Source organism: Colletotrichum acutatum (genome assembly GCF_030867785.1).
Source record: "Colletotrichum acutatum strain CBS 112980 chromosome Unknown BDZ83scaffold_130, whole genome shotgun sequence".
NCBI lineage: Eukaryota > Fungi > Ascomycota > Sordariomycetes > Glomerellales > Glomerellaceae > Colletotrichum > Colletotrichum acutatum.
The window spans coordinates 57336-72752 of NW_026849124.1; the positions used below are offsets into that span (position 1 = coordinate 57336).

The window sequence follows — 15417 nt, forward strand, 5'->3', positions numbered from 1 at the left end:
AAGAAAAAGTCAAAAGAAACCTTGGTAGCGAAGCTCCAATCAGGATACAACCTAAACCATCCACATCAAATCTCCCCCAATAACTCCACTACCGGCCTGCTGCCGGTTCTCAAATACCAAAGACTCGTCCGCTCAACAAGCAGTACGGAGTAGGGCGAACGCGGATTAACCCATCGTGTTTCATCTAAAAGATGATCCCGATCCAATTGGATGAACCCGAGAGAAACAACGCCTCCCCACATGTTGGGTAACTTGGTGTCTCGAATTCTTGTTGATCACCTCCAACACAGCCCTGTTCAGCGCAATCACCGTGGCTGAGATCCCAGGCTGGACCGTTCTTGGCCCATTGGGACGAACCGTTGCTGTTGGTCCGCTCATTCTTGGCAGCTGCACCTCTATATAATTAGCAGTGGCCGAGTGATGATAATCCCCATCCGGCGGTGGATTACAAGGCAGTATGGACTGTGGAGTTGCGATAGTGCAGACTTTTTGCAGGAGGGGAAAGCGAAAATCACGGAATGTGACGGGTGTTGTTGACGTAGTGTATTCGTTGGATAGATTGCCGGGGTTCCAATGGCCGCGTGGTCCCGTTTCTTGATCACGCTGTCTCTGGATCAATCCGTCGACGGTGGAATATCTCTGGTCTGAATCTAAACACAAATGCCCGCCGTCCCGCACTTCCCCAGACCGCGTGGACGCATGGGCTCTTAATTTTGAAACCCCATCTGATAACTAGACTCCTAGCGTCCGCCCCGATGCGTTCCGAACTTGCTTCCGCCCTAGGCCTCCTGGCCGGCCTACTGACGGCTGCCGGACCGGTATCGGCTCGGCCGGACATCTACGCCCGCTCACAACAGATCCGACGTCAGAATACAGAATGCGCTGAGGACCTAGCCGACGTCCTGGATAATGCGCCAACAACGTCAATGTCATGGGGAGCTACGGCTTGCGATTATACGTCTACACTCTCAGGCTTAGAACTCTCCGTCACCTATGCCTCATTCAGGAGTCGAATGTCTTCTTGGTACAGCGACGATCTCGACGACATCACCAAGCTCGAAGCCAGCTGTACACAGTATAGTTCCATCTTTAATCAGATCCGGAACTGTTACGTGACCGGAGCTGTCCCGACCGCCGCCACATCTACATCAACAACAACATCATCTTCAACCGTGGTTACTACCACGAGCACTGGGTCTGGAGGTATGACTACAGCGACTGTGACAACAACATCGACACCCGACAGTGGAAGCGGTATGGATGATGGCGCGAAAGCTGGACTTGCGATTGGTATCATTCTTGCCGTTCTTCTTCTGATGTTCATCGGGTACAAGTTCTTCATGAAATATCGTCAAAAGAAATTAGCCGACGCCGCAGCAATGTCATCGAATGCAAACGTTGGACCGGAGATGGGAGCCACAGCCGCGGGAGGAGCCTTAGGTGCAGCTGTTCTGGGTAGTACCAAGTCACGACCAGAGCAAAGCGAGATGTATGCATACAAATCGGAACTGAGCGGAGAGTCAAGGCCAATGTCCGAACTCGATCCACGACCGATATCCGAGCTCGACCCAGCAGCAGCCGTTGCTGCCAGCGGGGCCACCGGCGTCCATCGACATGTCGCGGAGCTGGACCCTGATCCCCCGACCCAGCTAAGTGAGCTGCCAGCTGACAACTACGACCCAACCGCCACGACGAATTCACCTCCCCCGGCATACGTCTCTCCGGTTACTGATACAGGGACTCGGAATACGCTCTACTCAGTGGTCTCGCCGGTGTCCCCAGATTCGAGTACGATGCGATCATCGGGACTGGGAATATCTACGATTTCAGAGGCAGATGTCTCGCAGAGCGCCGACGGCAGTGTCACAGGAGTGGCAAATGTTGTTCCAACAACGCAGAATCAGACCGTACAGCATGGATGGGGCAGAGGATGGATGCAAAGGGACTGAAGCATTTCGAGTGACCCTCCTAGCAGAGAGAAGGGTACATGGAAATGGCCATGAAGGTGGGGGCATAGGAAACTCTCCCAAATGTGAGCTTTGGGCATGAGGACCTGTCCGCGATTCATTCGGGTTGCCCGAAGTCATCGAATTTTGTGATATAACTATCCTTAAGGCGGTCTTTCTAGACTGCCTTGTATTAGATACCCTCTGATTAAAGTACAAAGATTCCTTCTCGTTTCAACTCACACTTACCACAGCCAAGGCATAAAGCTGCTCGAGGGCTCCGCTGGAAAGTTCTTTCGTCAAATACGAAACCACAATGTTGTCATTAGCACTTCTCTCGTGACAAAGGACGATCCTGCAGCATTGCAATCGCATCAGCGATATTCTTTCCCACCTCCGCTCCCTCCTTGATGAATGTCACCCAATATTCTTTCTCGTCCTCCAAGCGAACACTACCCGAGCGGATATACTCGAGGAGGGATCTCTCCCATTTTTCACGCAAGCTGCTTCTCGCCAGAATAGGATTCATCCAGTCGGTAGACTCTTGGTCTGGATTGAGATACACAAGCGCTCCCAGTAAGGACCTCCGTGTTCCCAGATTCGCCCGAACGCACTTCAACTTCACTCGGCACTGATGTTTGAGCCAGTCTGAGGCCGCATCCTCGGATGAGTAGAGATACGTCACTGATAATGAGCAGAATGCGGTCCAAAACGTGACGACGGCGGCATCCCAGCCTTGGAGTGTAGATGCGATGATAACTATAGCCCATTGTGCCATGATTGTGTATCGAAGTATCCAGCGAAAGAGGTTTGGCCGTCTGGGGCTTAACTTGCGCTGAAGTGGCCTATTCAAAAGAGCATTGACAGAGTTTCTCGATCCAATGAAGGCGTTCCAGTCCTGACCATTGAGACTACTGGTTGACACAATGAGCCTGTTCGATATGTTTCCATTGTGTCTACCAGGTTTAAGACTGCGAGGCGCGGTTCCAAACAATTGGCCGATGAAGTGTCCTGATACCGGCATGAGAAGCAAGTATATCATCCCATAAAATGTGCCCGAAAGCAGTGAACAGGCAATTCCCGCTGTCCACAAGATCCATCCAGACAAGCTGACGAGAGCATAATGTAAAGAGACTGGGCCCCATAATACGTCGATGAGACGACGGATCGGGCCGTACGGACCATCGGACGTTTCATCTTCCACTACATACACATAGAGTTTTTGCTGCCGAGTTCGATCCCCAAGGGCCACAAAGCTGTTCTCAACCTTGACGTCGATTTTTTGACTCCTTAAGAATAGCCTCGTTGTTGCGGCTGCTGCGCTAGGGTAGTGATCTCCAAACTTTGTGGCCATGCAGTGGAGTGTAGGCACTGCACCTGGTCGATCGAGACAGCATGCGTTTGTGGTATCATCTGTGGAGAGTAACAGACGAGCGCCCTTTGGCGAGATTGGCCAACACCATGTAGGCGTAAGCCCTGATAGCTCAAATACATGGAGTTTGGCAGCTTCCTCGATGAATTCAATGAAGGCCGTAAGAGGAAGGATCCCGACAAGTTGTTGCGCCCACGGAGGTAAATTTGGTAGCTCGATAGTCAGATTCATAATCAAAGTTGTCGGTCTGGACTAGTGTGATAGTCTCTGGTTGGGCTCACTCGTATCGTGACTTGACAAAAGATCATGTTGCTAGGCAGCACTGCTCAGAATTGTCAACTTCTGTGCTTGTACGGTAATAAGTCTACAGACGAAAGAGTTTGCCAATGTTGCATTGGTGCTGTTGGGTTCATGTCTACGGTGGCAAAGCCAGGCTTTAACTAGCATCAATTATGTACAATCCGGCTTCTGGCCAGAGCCTCGTGGGTCCACGAGGCGCCTTTCCTTCCGCGAGATAGGTGGTACGTATAGTGAGTTGGGCTTCTACCGTCTCTTCCTTGGGTAGCTGTGCAGGTTGTGATATTGGCCCCTCGCATGACCGTGCCGACCTTTGCATAGGCACTTGCATTTACGTGCGATCTGAGAACAGGCTGTGCTCAATGGCACACTCGGAAATAAATCAGGTAAAGTGTAGGATGGCACGGGCAATATGGACCAGTGGTTTGTCAAGGCAAAGGCCGAGCAATGACAGCTGCAGAGGCAAGACAATCCTGGACCTTAACGTTTGTAGATCTATCATCTGGTTGCCAGACATACGCAGCTGTTGGGAAACAGCCTGAGGCGGAGAGTCTGGAAGTCAGCCTGCAGAGGGGCGCAGTCTCAAACCCAGAAGCTAATCAACTGTCAGGGTATGCTCATGTACTGTAAGCGAGTCAAACCAACATCCGAATTTCGTGATACAGAATTGATTGATTCTTGAACAGGTCTGATTCACCCGGTTTCACTCCGGTCAAGTAGTCAAACCTCAATATCTCCTTTGTTCCTTTGATCCCGAACAATTACAAGATGCTGATAGGTACGAAGCAGTCTGGTCACTGTATTAGAAAAAAAAACATGATGCCAAAATAGGCGGCTTTGAATGCAGCTGACTTTGCAGCGGTACAGTGCCAGTTTTGGGAACGCCATCGGCTGTGTCTCCTATATTACTACCTGCCAGAATTGGGCCAGTCACCATCCTCGCCCTTGACAGGTCGGGTGACCTCGGTAACACCGCCATCCTCTTTCAAGTTTGCCTCCCTCCACCGCAGTGCTTAAGGGCGAGTGTTCCCATACATTTCATTTTCTACAAGAGTACGACACATCTGCAAACTTGTATCCAAGGCCCATGTAGTGCCTCCGCCGCACTCTTGAGTACGATATCATGTCATCGAACGATCGCAACATGTGGCCGACTGGCCCGGCAGGCCCCATCCCCGGTACTGCCGAGTACCTCAATTGTCTTGTCGACAGCACCGGGAAGTGCAAATGTCTTTCTAGTCGCCCGAAGGCAGGGGATGACCTCAAGCTACCGAGATTTTTGAGCTTCTTCACAGAGATGGCTGTACAGGAAGCACGGGAAATTAGCCTCGTGCCTGAACATCCGATGTTTGAGCGAGAGATAAACGCTCCTGAGACTGGACCATTCCGGCCTCCCATGAGCCGGTTGGACACCAGAAACATATGCACAGACTGCTATAAGAAAGCAGACCCCGAAGGCTTCACTACGTGGTCACTTTCATATGAAAAGCGAACCTTTCAATACGGTACATTTCCACCTCAAATTACAGCTGGAAGCCCTATCGATGCCGACAGTTACTTGAGGGAAAGATTGATAAACTTGCCTTCCTTCGATGCTCGTGTGATCTTCAGAAAAATGGCCCATGACGGGCGCCCCATCTACATCGACCGTCTACATGGAGAGACGAAGTGGATTCCAAGCCTGACCGACAAAATCGAGAGAGAAAGGCAAAATGCGGCAATCAACAGGGAGAACGGTGCAGCTTACATGAGTGCCACGAGAATCTACAGGGCTGACGGGGATTTTGGTGCCGGGCAAAACACTACGGCAGAGCATCGAGTTGGCTATGGGCGGCTTGCAGTGGTGAGACCTGACTGGCGTCTCGCAATGCCGAGGTCAGACTCACCCCCGGAAGACCTCTCGAACCCTGCTACGAAGATGGAGGAACCTTCCGAGGACGAGAAAGAAGCTAGCCGGGAGATTACTGGTTTCAGACTTATCCGACGCGATATCCCCCGCGAGTGGCTCCCTCCGGGTCCCTACGCGGTGTACACATACTACATGGAAAATTCTCATGGACAATGGCCTGAATAGCCGCCAGTCAGGCGTCTCTCTATATCCCGCGTTGACAAAATCGAAACAGACATGACTGGACTTATCAATCCGACCGCGCCAAGTCAGGAAGAGTTGGCACGCTTTGCCAGAGAGAAGGAGTCAAGGAGACGGTGGGACGAAAGGGAAAAATATCCTAGTCGTCATGACCGCATCCGGATCGGCGATGCTTTACTAATAGCCCACGGTTATCCCAAAGACAAGATCCCCAACATTCCGACCAAGACCTACGAAGACGTTGTACGCATCTCGGATGACGATGACCGAGGTCCAGGCGTCTGGGAGTTGCGTGACTCCTTCACAGGAACAGGAACGCCAGGCGGTTTCTTCTACGAAAACATCAGCAGACAAGATCTAGTGAAACATCACTATCCTTCTCGGAGCCCAGGCTTAGGCTTGTCAAGTCCACCTAAAAGGACTTTTCAAGTAAGTGATGAGGAGTTTTACCTGCAGTATGGCGATTGGAGTGAGAATGCTAGGTTCAAAGTAAACGTGTACTCTATCGAAATTACAAGACCTCAGAAAGATGAGACTGATGAAAGTGGGATCTGAGAAGGCCATGGCGTTGTCTAAACGATATCAGAAGCGTTTACCGTCTATACCGTGTCGGGAAACTAGGATCATCGCGTGGCAACATGATTTCAAGAAGTGTATCTAGCCCATCGTCATCCATTAATATGAAGAGGGCAGCTGATTGAATAGCACCAGTTCTGATTTTTGTTTTCTTTATTTTTGAGTCTCCGCGTTCTTTCATCGGAGGTCTTTTGGAAGCTCAAGTCACTTGATGGTACCGTATGCCTACTAGGCTACAGACGTGAATAGGCTAGACAGGATATTGGAATTCGAACACAGGCTATTATTTCCTTGTTGAATTCTTGATTCTTCTAAGTGTGAACATGTGACCGACCCAGAACCCAATACCATAACTTCAAAAATACAATCTCATGGGAACTCTTTCAAGAAACCTGCTCATATACTACTTCCAGGGCTATGGGGCTTTCGTAGAAGAAGGTATTGATGTCTCACAAACGGGAGATGTGATTGTAGTTGGTGTCGTTGCGTGGACATAGATAACCTTCTCGATCTGCGGGCCGATCCCACCCCACCAAGGCGCCGGCTCCACGGTAGTTGTGACGTGGTTGCAGCCGTGGCAGTCTGTAGGCTTTCCAATTGTGACTGTCTGGTTGTAGATTGTGATAGTGCTCGTTGGCTGGTAGTCGCCAGTGAAGCCGGGATCGAGAACCGTTATTGTTGTCGTGCATTCGCTTTGAGTTGCGGTGGGTTCGAGCGAGGCAGCAGCAGCAATACCCGCGAATGCCAAAAGCGTAGAGTATAGTGAAGAGAACATTTTTCGGAAATTTGTAATTGAAGTGATGAGATAGGAATGCTGATTGCGTAGGAGCTATCTCGACATAAGGGCTTGGCAAACAGTCTTTATATCTTGAGGCGGGGTCTAGAGTCCGCAAAACTTGCCCGGAACCCGTGGAGATGAGATTCCCTGTGACTCGCTCGAACATCGGATGAACGGCACGCTAGATGAAAGCTACGAACCCATCGCGAGCTTTTCGTGCTGGATTCTAGCATTCTGAGAAGACTTTCAATATCGTAGAGTTTATGATGTGGCTCGTGCTTCCACTCCGCGGATTTTCACTGGGCATGTTGAGCATGATGTTAATAAAACGAATCATGATTACCCCATATAATCGGCAAGTTCACGAATCTTTTCCCCGTCCCTGAAGATCTTTATTGTGGAGGTTCAACTTATTGCAACTTGTCAAGCCTCAGCATTTCATCTGGAAGTCTTGGATACCCCCTGTATCCAAGCCCGTGATCAGCCCCTTTTAAAAAGCTTGTTTACTGACGGATTTCGAGGTCCGAAACTTCCGCTGGTGTTTCCTTGCAACTGGTCGTCCGACTGAGTAGCCAAAAACCAGAAAAGGGGTGAGCAAACCTTCATCGACGCAATTGTTATGCGCTGATAAGCGCACTGGTGATACTCCTCGCTTGAAAGCAGAACTCTTCGGGATCAGAACCCCTTTTATTAGCAGGAGCCCCAGGCGAAACCCTCCCCTCGGAGGTTAAAGCTCCATAGCCTTGTGCAAAATAGCTTGTCCTCGTGCCCAGGGAGATATGCAGCGACGCAGAGGCAGAGAAATAAGGAGCATGTAAATGAGAACTCATACTAGCCAGCAGTGGTCTCAGCTCTTCACAAACGTGAGTTCTATCTCTTCAGCGACCAATTGATGGCTGCGGTCAGCAACCAAATTTTGGCAACGGCATCCCTACCACTGCCCAAGGATGACGTTGTCTGTTTTGGGCACAACGAAACCGAGCAACTGTCTGCTGAACTGAATCATCCTCCGAGATCGACACAGCTGTCTGGGATTGAACTAAGCGCATCTCAACTGAGACGTACGGCGATGAAGACTGGAACATCATCTGCGGCTGTTCTGCGTCTTTCGTCGTAGGTCAGACTTGTTTGCCGCGATTGTCGCCCGAGCCATGAAAGCTCACATCTAATGACTGTAGAAAAAAAGAGCTTGATAAGCTGGTCAACGACATTACCACGTGCGGTCAGCATTCTTCGTTCCTCGAGTCGTAGTCTGAGATGTAGACAGGTGCATAAATGCTAGAAGCGTAGTGATGCCAATACGGCCTAGATATCTTCATGTTCTGTCGATCTTGCGTGTTTGAGATGGTTTTCCAAAGCGCCAATTAGTGACCAGCTAGCTGCTGAGAGTCTTACCCATGAAGCAGAATGGACTTTCTCTCCTTGTACGGCCTCAACAGAGCATGTGTTCGCTCCATTGACAATTTCACGTATTTCAGTGCTGTGGCTGTTTCCTATCAATAACGTTGCCGATCTTCTAGTTCGTGCATACGACGAAGACCGAGCGCGCATGCGCTTTCGAATAATCGTAGTTGCATGGCTTGATGTTTTTGTTGGATGTAAACATGCAAGGCAAATGGTTTTCAGCTGCTCGTTCTTTGAATATTCATTGAACATCTGCGTGGAGCTTAGCGAGGAAGCTGTACTTGACTCATCGAAGACCACTACAATATAGTCAGTCGACTGTCAAGAACCTGTTTTCCCCTACAACGTTTGCAATGCAACTTAGTGGGTGTCGAGTCTAGTTGAAGGGCAAGAAACATGCGATTTCATACCACAGAAATAACGTGCTCCAAGCGATGTCAGACAAGTCTCACTTTATTGGCTCTGCCTCATCGCCAAGACTATTGCTGATCCAACAACAGCGCCGGTGTCATTCTTGCAAATGCCGAGCGAAAACATGGGTTGACTTGAACTTGGTAGGGAGAAGAAGAAAAAAAGGCACAAAAAGCATCTTACCTAGCTTTAGACGATATTCCGCCGGATGTGAGGCTTTCCGGAAGATGCCCAGCAATTGATTCCTGATAGAGCGCCCAAAACGGGCTGTGTTCTGGCGCGGGTGGGATGGAAAAGATCGCCAAAACTGCCAGCGGAGTATTGGTTTTCAAATGTCCGTAGTAGCAAGCCGTGAAAGCCAAGTGTTTCCCACGTCAGATTCTCTGTTGGGCTGCATTGGCAAACGATCCGGCGCGTCGCGGTGAGCATATTTGGGGGAGAGGGCCAAGCAACCGCCAAGGAGCTTGCCTCGAAATATTGACGCTACCGGACGAACCTAAACAAGACATAAACTCTCCCACTTGGTTTACTTGTGGACGGCAAGTCGCGCTTCCGCTGCCGAGTCCCAAGTGATCGGCGGCGTCATAACCGTGCTTCTGGTATTCGATGTTCCCCGGATTAGGAAAATGTGCCAAGGAGCTTCCAACTTTCGACGATTTGCTGCGCCGCGGCGACTACGGGAGAACGGGAGGCAAACACCGCAATCTCAATTCCCTTGGCCCATTCATCACGACAGCCCAGACCGCGGTAATGGCGCCGGCGTAAAGCGCTTGATCGTTCCTCCGGTTCTTGGCTGAGCGAACACATCACCAGGCCGTAGCAGTGATGCAAGTGAGTGTAGAGGCGCTGTGGAATTGAGGGGAAATGACCGTACTTGCCGAAGATGCACCTGAGGTGTAGGCTGTAGCTGGATATCGAGGTTTACTACATATACAGAGATGAAAGTTCCCTCATTAGCATCAAGTTCCGATCTGTATCACACCATCTCATCCTCATCCACCTCTTCCAGTATCTATCAACCCAACTGTACATTCATCCCCAGTCACTCACTATCTCCCCTCCCATCACAATGAAGTTCGCTATCATCCCCCTTGCTCTGGCCACTGCTGCCTCCGCCGCTCCCATTGTCGAGGAGATCAAGCACGCTGTCGGCTGGACCAAGAAGGGAGGCAAAGGCAGCTGGGGCTCTTCTGGCCCCTTCCACTTCACCTCGACCTACGACGTGATCGCCACACCTGACCAGGTCGTCGACAACAACAACACCTTCACTGGTGGACTGGCCGGAGCCATCGGCTACTTCAACTACGGCATCAACTCTAAGGAGAATGTCATCTGCTACAACATCACCCTGGTCAACTTCCAGGGCGAGTACCAGTCCCCCGCTCGCACGGCAACCCACATCCACCAGGCAGAGAAGGGCAAGGCTGGCCCCCCCCGGTAGGTTCACCTTGAACTCCTCCAAGAGAGTTGGAACACTAAACTAACCACTCAACAGCATCGCTTTCCCTAACCCGGTTGCCGTCGAGGGATACCAGAACGTCCGCCGCAGTGTCGGTTGCTTGACCGGCCCCTTCGTCACTGGCGTCAACGCTTCCGGTGTCGACACTGGCTCAGGCTTCAAGGTCAGCCAAATTGAGGAGAACCCCGAGGGATTCTTCACCGATGTCCACTCCAGCCTTGCCGTTCCTGGCGCCGTCCGTGGCCAGCTCGGCGACGACTACAAGAAGGACTGCCCCGAGGACAAGAACTAGAAAGCATCTTTCAAAACCAGGGATGCAGAAGTATCGACGTGTTATAACTAGTGTAAAAGGGTGTTGATCCCACAACGCCACCTATTTCGTAATTCTAATATCACATTACTTGTTTACACAAGCTTTCGCAGATTCGGGCCCTTTCCCAGGGTTGAAGGTCTACGTGATAAACTCACCTGAGCAATGACGCCTGGGTAATGGGATGAAAGATTACATATGTGCTCGACTCAAAGCAGACTGGCCTTGTGGGATCTAAATCATCTTCAGTCTAATAAGGCTCCACACTGATATTACTCCAGATACTGTCTTCCGCTGGGGGATTATTTGGCATGGGCTTTCCTTTGCATGAAAGACTAAATGTTGCCTTGAAGTGACTCGATACAATAGCCAGCGCAAACTCCCTTGCAAATACCGAATCTCGATTGCTTATATGAGAACATCAGGTCAGTTGTTAAGGACACATGAAATCAATGGATCACGGTTCACATCAATCGCTAGACAAGGTGATATCTCCACACCACATCTCGTACTCCTTGATTATTCAATCTATCTCGTCGTTGTGTCAAATATTCCTCGTCTACACTTGGGCAAGCAGGGTTTGCAGTGAAACGCCCATGTCTTATTTCGACCACTCACTTTGCACTATTTCGAATTGGCCATGGCAGGTATCAAAGGCTTGACACGTGCTGAGGTGCCGTGCGACTGGAATGAATAACAATTTCACGCCAATTTTTGAGAAGTGAGGGGTCCATTGAAATCTAGACCTCGGAGACTATGCGGGCCATGGGATGATGCGTGTCTTACCTTAGTCTAGAGGACAACCGAGTGGCTAAGGGATCTCCACGTCCATGGGATCGGTAGGAGAGGGGTCATCAACAGCCCGAGCATGATGGCACCTATGCTTGAAGTGAAAATGGGAATCACAGTCAAGCGTTGATCTCATATATCGTTGAATGTTTCCAACCTTAGTAGCTCGTTACAAACAGGCAACTAATCGACATGTTCTTTGGTCCCTTCTAAGATTTCATTGTATCTCGTCACCACTATTTGAATCCTGTCAATCACTCACTTACGATATGGAGTGATGATTTATGCGCTTATAATGCGTTCGCTGTCCAACACTTTTAATCACTGGACAAGCATGTATAAATGTGTGAACCGCTGCTGGTCTGTGTTGGAAAAAAAAAAGTCACTTTGATTTGTTGCCTGTTTTTCAACCGTCCGGGAAGTGCTACACAATCTCTCATCTCCTTTCCGTCGTACTCGTCGTCCAAATGATGTTACAACTTGTTACACGTTACTTATCGATGGCAGCTCAAAGTCCCAAAAGACCACCGCCACCCTTGCCGCCACCACCACCAAGAAGACCGCCGCCACCGCCGTCCTTACCATCACCACCTCCACCAAGCACACCTCCAAGGAGGCCGCCGCTGTTCTCCTGACCTCCGCCTCCGAGACCACCGAGAACACCGCCGAGAAGGCCGCCAACACTGAACCAAAGTTAGTAAGGCGAAATTGATCGCGATCGAAGCAGGAAGGGGTGTTACTCACCCATCGCCAACGCCTCCAACAACATCGCCGACACCGCCGAGAACATCACCCTTGCCAAGTCTGCCGACGCCCTTGCCCAGGCCTCCAGTGATACCGGTCACCGCATCGCCGGCACCCTTACCGACTCCGCCGACGATGCCACCAACCGGTCCGCCAACGGTGGCACCTACACCTCCGAGCGTTCCGCCGACAGTGTCACCCTGGAAACATGTTAATATCAAGGTATCCCACGTAGCCATTCGAGTACTGGATGATGACGCACCAATCCCTTGCCGACGCCTCCAACAGTATCTCCAACTCCACCAGTGACACCGCCGACGGTGCCCATCAAGTCCCCACGGCCGAGAGCACCAGTGGTGTCGCCCAGCGTCTTGTTCAAGCCGCCAGTAGCGGCGCCCAAAGTGTTGCCAACGCCGCTGGTGGCACCACCAACAGTCTTACCAAGGCCATCAGTGGCGCCCTGGACGCCTTTGCCGAGGGGACCTCCGACGGTACCACCGACCTGCTTGCCGAGGCCGCTGGTGACGCCGCCGACGGTTCTACCAAGGCCGTCAACGGTGCCGCCAGCCGCCTTGCCGACGCCATCAACAGCGCCACCGGCAGTCCGTCCAACCCCGCCGACGGTCCGGCCAGCAGTTCCGACAACTCCACCAGCAGTCTTGCCGACACCTCCGACGGTCTTGCCGACGGTATCTGTGACCTGTCCCACAGGTCCACCGGCCTGGGCCTTCTTGGCGGCGCGACGAGCCTCAATATCGTTTGTGGGAGTGAGGGCGTTAGGGTGATACTGCTTCTCTTTCTTCGGCGTAGCAGCCTTGGCCTTCCGGGCCTCGTGCTCAGCGGTAGATACAAGAGCGCCAGGAGCATAGACCTTCTCCTTCTTCGCGACCTTGGCGGGGCTGGTGGTAGTGGCAGGGACGTTCTTGACAGCAGGTGCAGGAATAGGGGCGGCCTGCTTCTTGACTGGCGCAGCCTTGGGTACTATGACGGGAGCTCTGGATACAGCCTGTGGTGCCGCGGCGACTGCGGGCTTCTTCTTGGGCAGGTTGTCTTCGTGAGTCCGTGCTGCTGCTGCTTCCTTCCTGGCCGCTTCCTTTGCGGCCGCGGCCTTGCGAGCTTGCATTCTCTTCACAATATCTGAGCCGGTCGTCTCTGTGTACTGGGTAGTCTTCTTCTCCTGCATCTTCTTGACAAGATCTGCGCCACTGCTGCCGCTGGCAGCCTTACTGGCTGTCTTTGAAGCATGATCGGCTGTCCTGTGTGCGGATGATGAGGCGGTCTTGGATGCGTGATCCGCGGTTCTATGTGCGGAGGATGTGGCTGGTTTCGATGCAGATGATGCAGTCTTTGATGCTGATGCTGCAGGCTTCGATGCCGAAGATGTGGGCTTGTGTGTGGAGGAAGAGACCTTCTTTGTTACCGGCGTGGTGGTAGCGTGGTCTTTGGTCGATACATTGTCCTTAGCGGCGGCTGTGGCTGAGGAGACCTTCTTTGGCGTCGCTTGCGATTTCCGTTCGTCGACCTTAGCGGCCGTTGCCTTTTTGGCGGAGGAGACCTTGTGGGGAGTTGCGGCTGGTGGGACGAGTCGTGTTAGTAACGGATGCAACCTCACAACAACTCGAGTTGACAATCTTTGCGGGTAAGGTGAGTTGCAGAGCTGACTAACCTTCCACAGAAGCACTGTGGTTCTTTACTGATGATGGCATGATGGAATAATATGTGGTATTATAAGAAAACTCTGTTTTTCGGATTCACGATGATCTGAAGATTCTTGTTTTCACAGAGTAGAGTTGCTTCGAGTTGGCTGAACCAAGACTGTACTTTCTGGTGTGGCTGATGCTCTATATACATTGTTAAGTTCTGTGGCAGTTTCTGGGGATGACGTAGATGGGAAAGGATGAGGAGGGTGGTGTGAGCTGACGTGCGTCCGCCGTCTGTGACGTCGAGTCTGGGGTTGTCCCGGGGGTTTGATAGGCCTAGATTGACCATCCATTATGCGAGACACCAATCGACCCCAGAGACACCCGCCACACTTCTGAGCACCAGATGCACCGCCGACGCACGATGAGGGAGGGATAGCGAGGGAAACATGCAGCTTTTCTTTCTCGACATTTCTTCCCGAGTCCCCCAAATTGCCCTCCCCCAGTCACCGCTCGCAGTAGCTGAAATGATGCTCGGTTATGACATATCCTTGGTTGGATTCCCTGCTTTCTGGACGCGGTTGATCGCATCGATACGAGCTAGAGGATGCATCAACCCGACGAATCAGAGCCTTGAGACTGGTAAACTCTCCCTCCCTTAGCCTGGACCGCGAAACATCGCTTTCGTGAGGAGATCGAGGAGCACGGTTGTGCTGCCTTGTCTCGAAGTGACGCCAACGGGCAGCCCGTCGGCGCGAGAGATGGGAAGTGAGGAGGTGCTTTGGTGCTTTGTTCTTTTCATCCGATTGATCCTACGCCCCTCCTACTGATTGTGGCTTAGCTTACAGCATTTCTTGCTGGGATGTCATCGCGGCTCGAATGCTCGATACCCACAAGCGAGGTCTCGAGCGTTATCGTGTCGACATTGTGGATCGAGAATTGTGGTCAAGGACTTGTCAGTTGCGGAGTAAGACTACTTGATATCAGTGGACAGAAATTCTGCTTAGGCTCGGTGAAGTCGGAGAGGAGAGGAGAGGAGAGGAGAACGTTTGAGGTTTTTTCTTCTGCATGGAGCGAGAGCCATGTTTGCCTCCTTGGATCCATTGTTCTCAGGGTGGCGGATTCGGCTGTTGGAGCTAGTGGTCTTAGTCTATCCCACACGATCGCGATTCTGGCAGTCTGGTGGCAACCGTTGGCAATGAGGGGTTTGGATGAGGTGATCGATTTCCTTTGAGGACAGGACGAACTCCTTACTATAATGGTGAGTTACATCAATCATCTTAATTGCCGACCCGGATTGCTGGCACATTGGTCTGATATGCAACGTTCAGCTGTTGCCATTTGCTTTACAACTGAAGACACGAGTCTCCACGACTCCTTCGTTTCGCCTGCATACCGCCACTGCTCTTCGAATTTATTTAGGAAGCGAGTAATGTGCCTCTAATATGAAGCCAGAACAAGGCAGATCCTTCGGCATACATGGGCTTCCTTCAAAGAATTTCTCCACATCCTTGGCATTCCACTGCGGCTTCTTGGGCAGCTTGTCACGAGAAACATCTCCTTACAGGCCTTCGTACTGAACAGTCTTTATCGGAACACACG

The 15417-nt window shown here is 51.4% G+C and overlaps 6 protein-coding genes across 6 annotated transcripts; 3 read left to right on the forward strand and 3 right to left on the reverse strand.

Annotated features, from left to right (window-relative positions):
* Positions 1-755: 755 nt before the first annotated feature.
* BDZ83DRAFT_723235 (uncharacterized protein) lies at positions 756-1949 on the forward strand (the record flags this gene model as incomplete). The annotated part of the gene is given in 3 exon segments (XM_060512540.1): positions 756-1203; positions 1216-1440; positions 1519-1949. 3 exon segments carry the CDS (start codon positions 756-758, stop codon positions 1947-1949), a joined length of 1104 nt encoding a protein of 367 aa, XP_060359991.1.
* A 322-nt stretch (positions 1950-2271) lies between these two features.
* Positions 2272-3549, reverse strand: BDZ83DRAFT_588782 (uncharacterized protein; the record flags this gene model as incomplete). The annotated part of the gene is made up of 1 exon (XM_060506172.1): positions 2272-3549. The coding sequence occupies one exon, from the start codon at positions 3547-3549 to the stop codon at positions 2272-2274; it is 1278 nt and encodes a 425-aa protein (XP_060359992.1).
* Positions 3550-4577: 1028 nt separating this feature from the next.
* BDZ83DRAFT_73562 (uncharacterized protein) lies at positions 4578-5993 on the forward strand. The gene has a single exon (XM_060512971.1). The coding sequence runs from the start codon at positions 4739-4741 to the stop codon at positions 5687-5689; it is 951 nt and encodes a 316-aa protein (XP_060359993.1). The 5' UTR covers positions 4578-4738; the 3' UTR covers positions 5690-5993.
* Positions 5994-6695: 702 nt separating this feature from the next.
* BDZ83DRAFT_588740 (uncharacterized protein) lies at positions 6696-7055 on the reverse strand (the record flags this gene model as incomplete). The annotated part of the gene is made up of 1 exon (XM_060506166.1): positions 6696-7055. The coding sequence occupies one exon, from the start codon at positions 7053-7055 to the stop codon at positions 6696-6698; it is 360 nt and encodes a 119-aa protein (XP_060359994.1).
* Positions 7056-9942: 2887 nt separating this feature from the next.
* BDZ83DRAFT_588765 (uncharacterized protein) lies at positions 9943-10624 on the forward strand (the record flags this gene model as incomplete). Its single annotated transcript, XM_060506170.1, has 2 exons — positions 9943-10310; positions 10369-10624. 2 exons carry the CDS (start codon positions 9943-9945, stop codon positions 10622-10624), a joined length of 624 nt encoding a protein of 207 aa, XP_060359995.1.
* Positions 10625-11939: 1315 nt separating this feature from the next.
* Positions 11940-13881, reverse strand: BDZ83DRAFT_656066 (uncharacterized protein; the record flags this gene model as incomplete). The annotated part of the gene is made up of 4 exons (XM_060510843.1): positions 11940-12114; positions 12176-12375; positions 12438-13747; positions 13842-13881. 4 exons carry the CDS (start codon positions 13879-13881, stop codon positions 11940-11942), a joined length of 1725 nt encoding a protein of 574 aa, XP_060359996.1.
* Positions 13882-15417: the final 1536 nt, after the last annotated feature.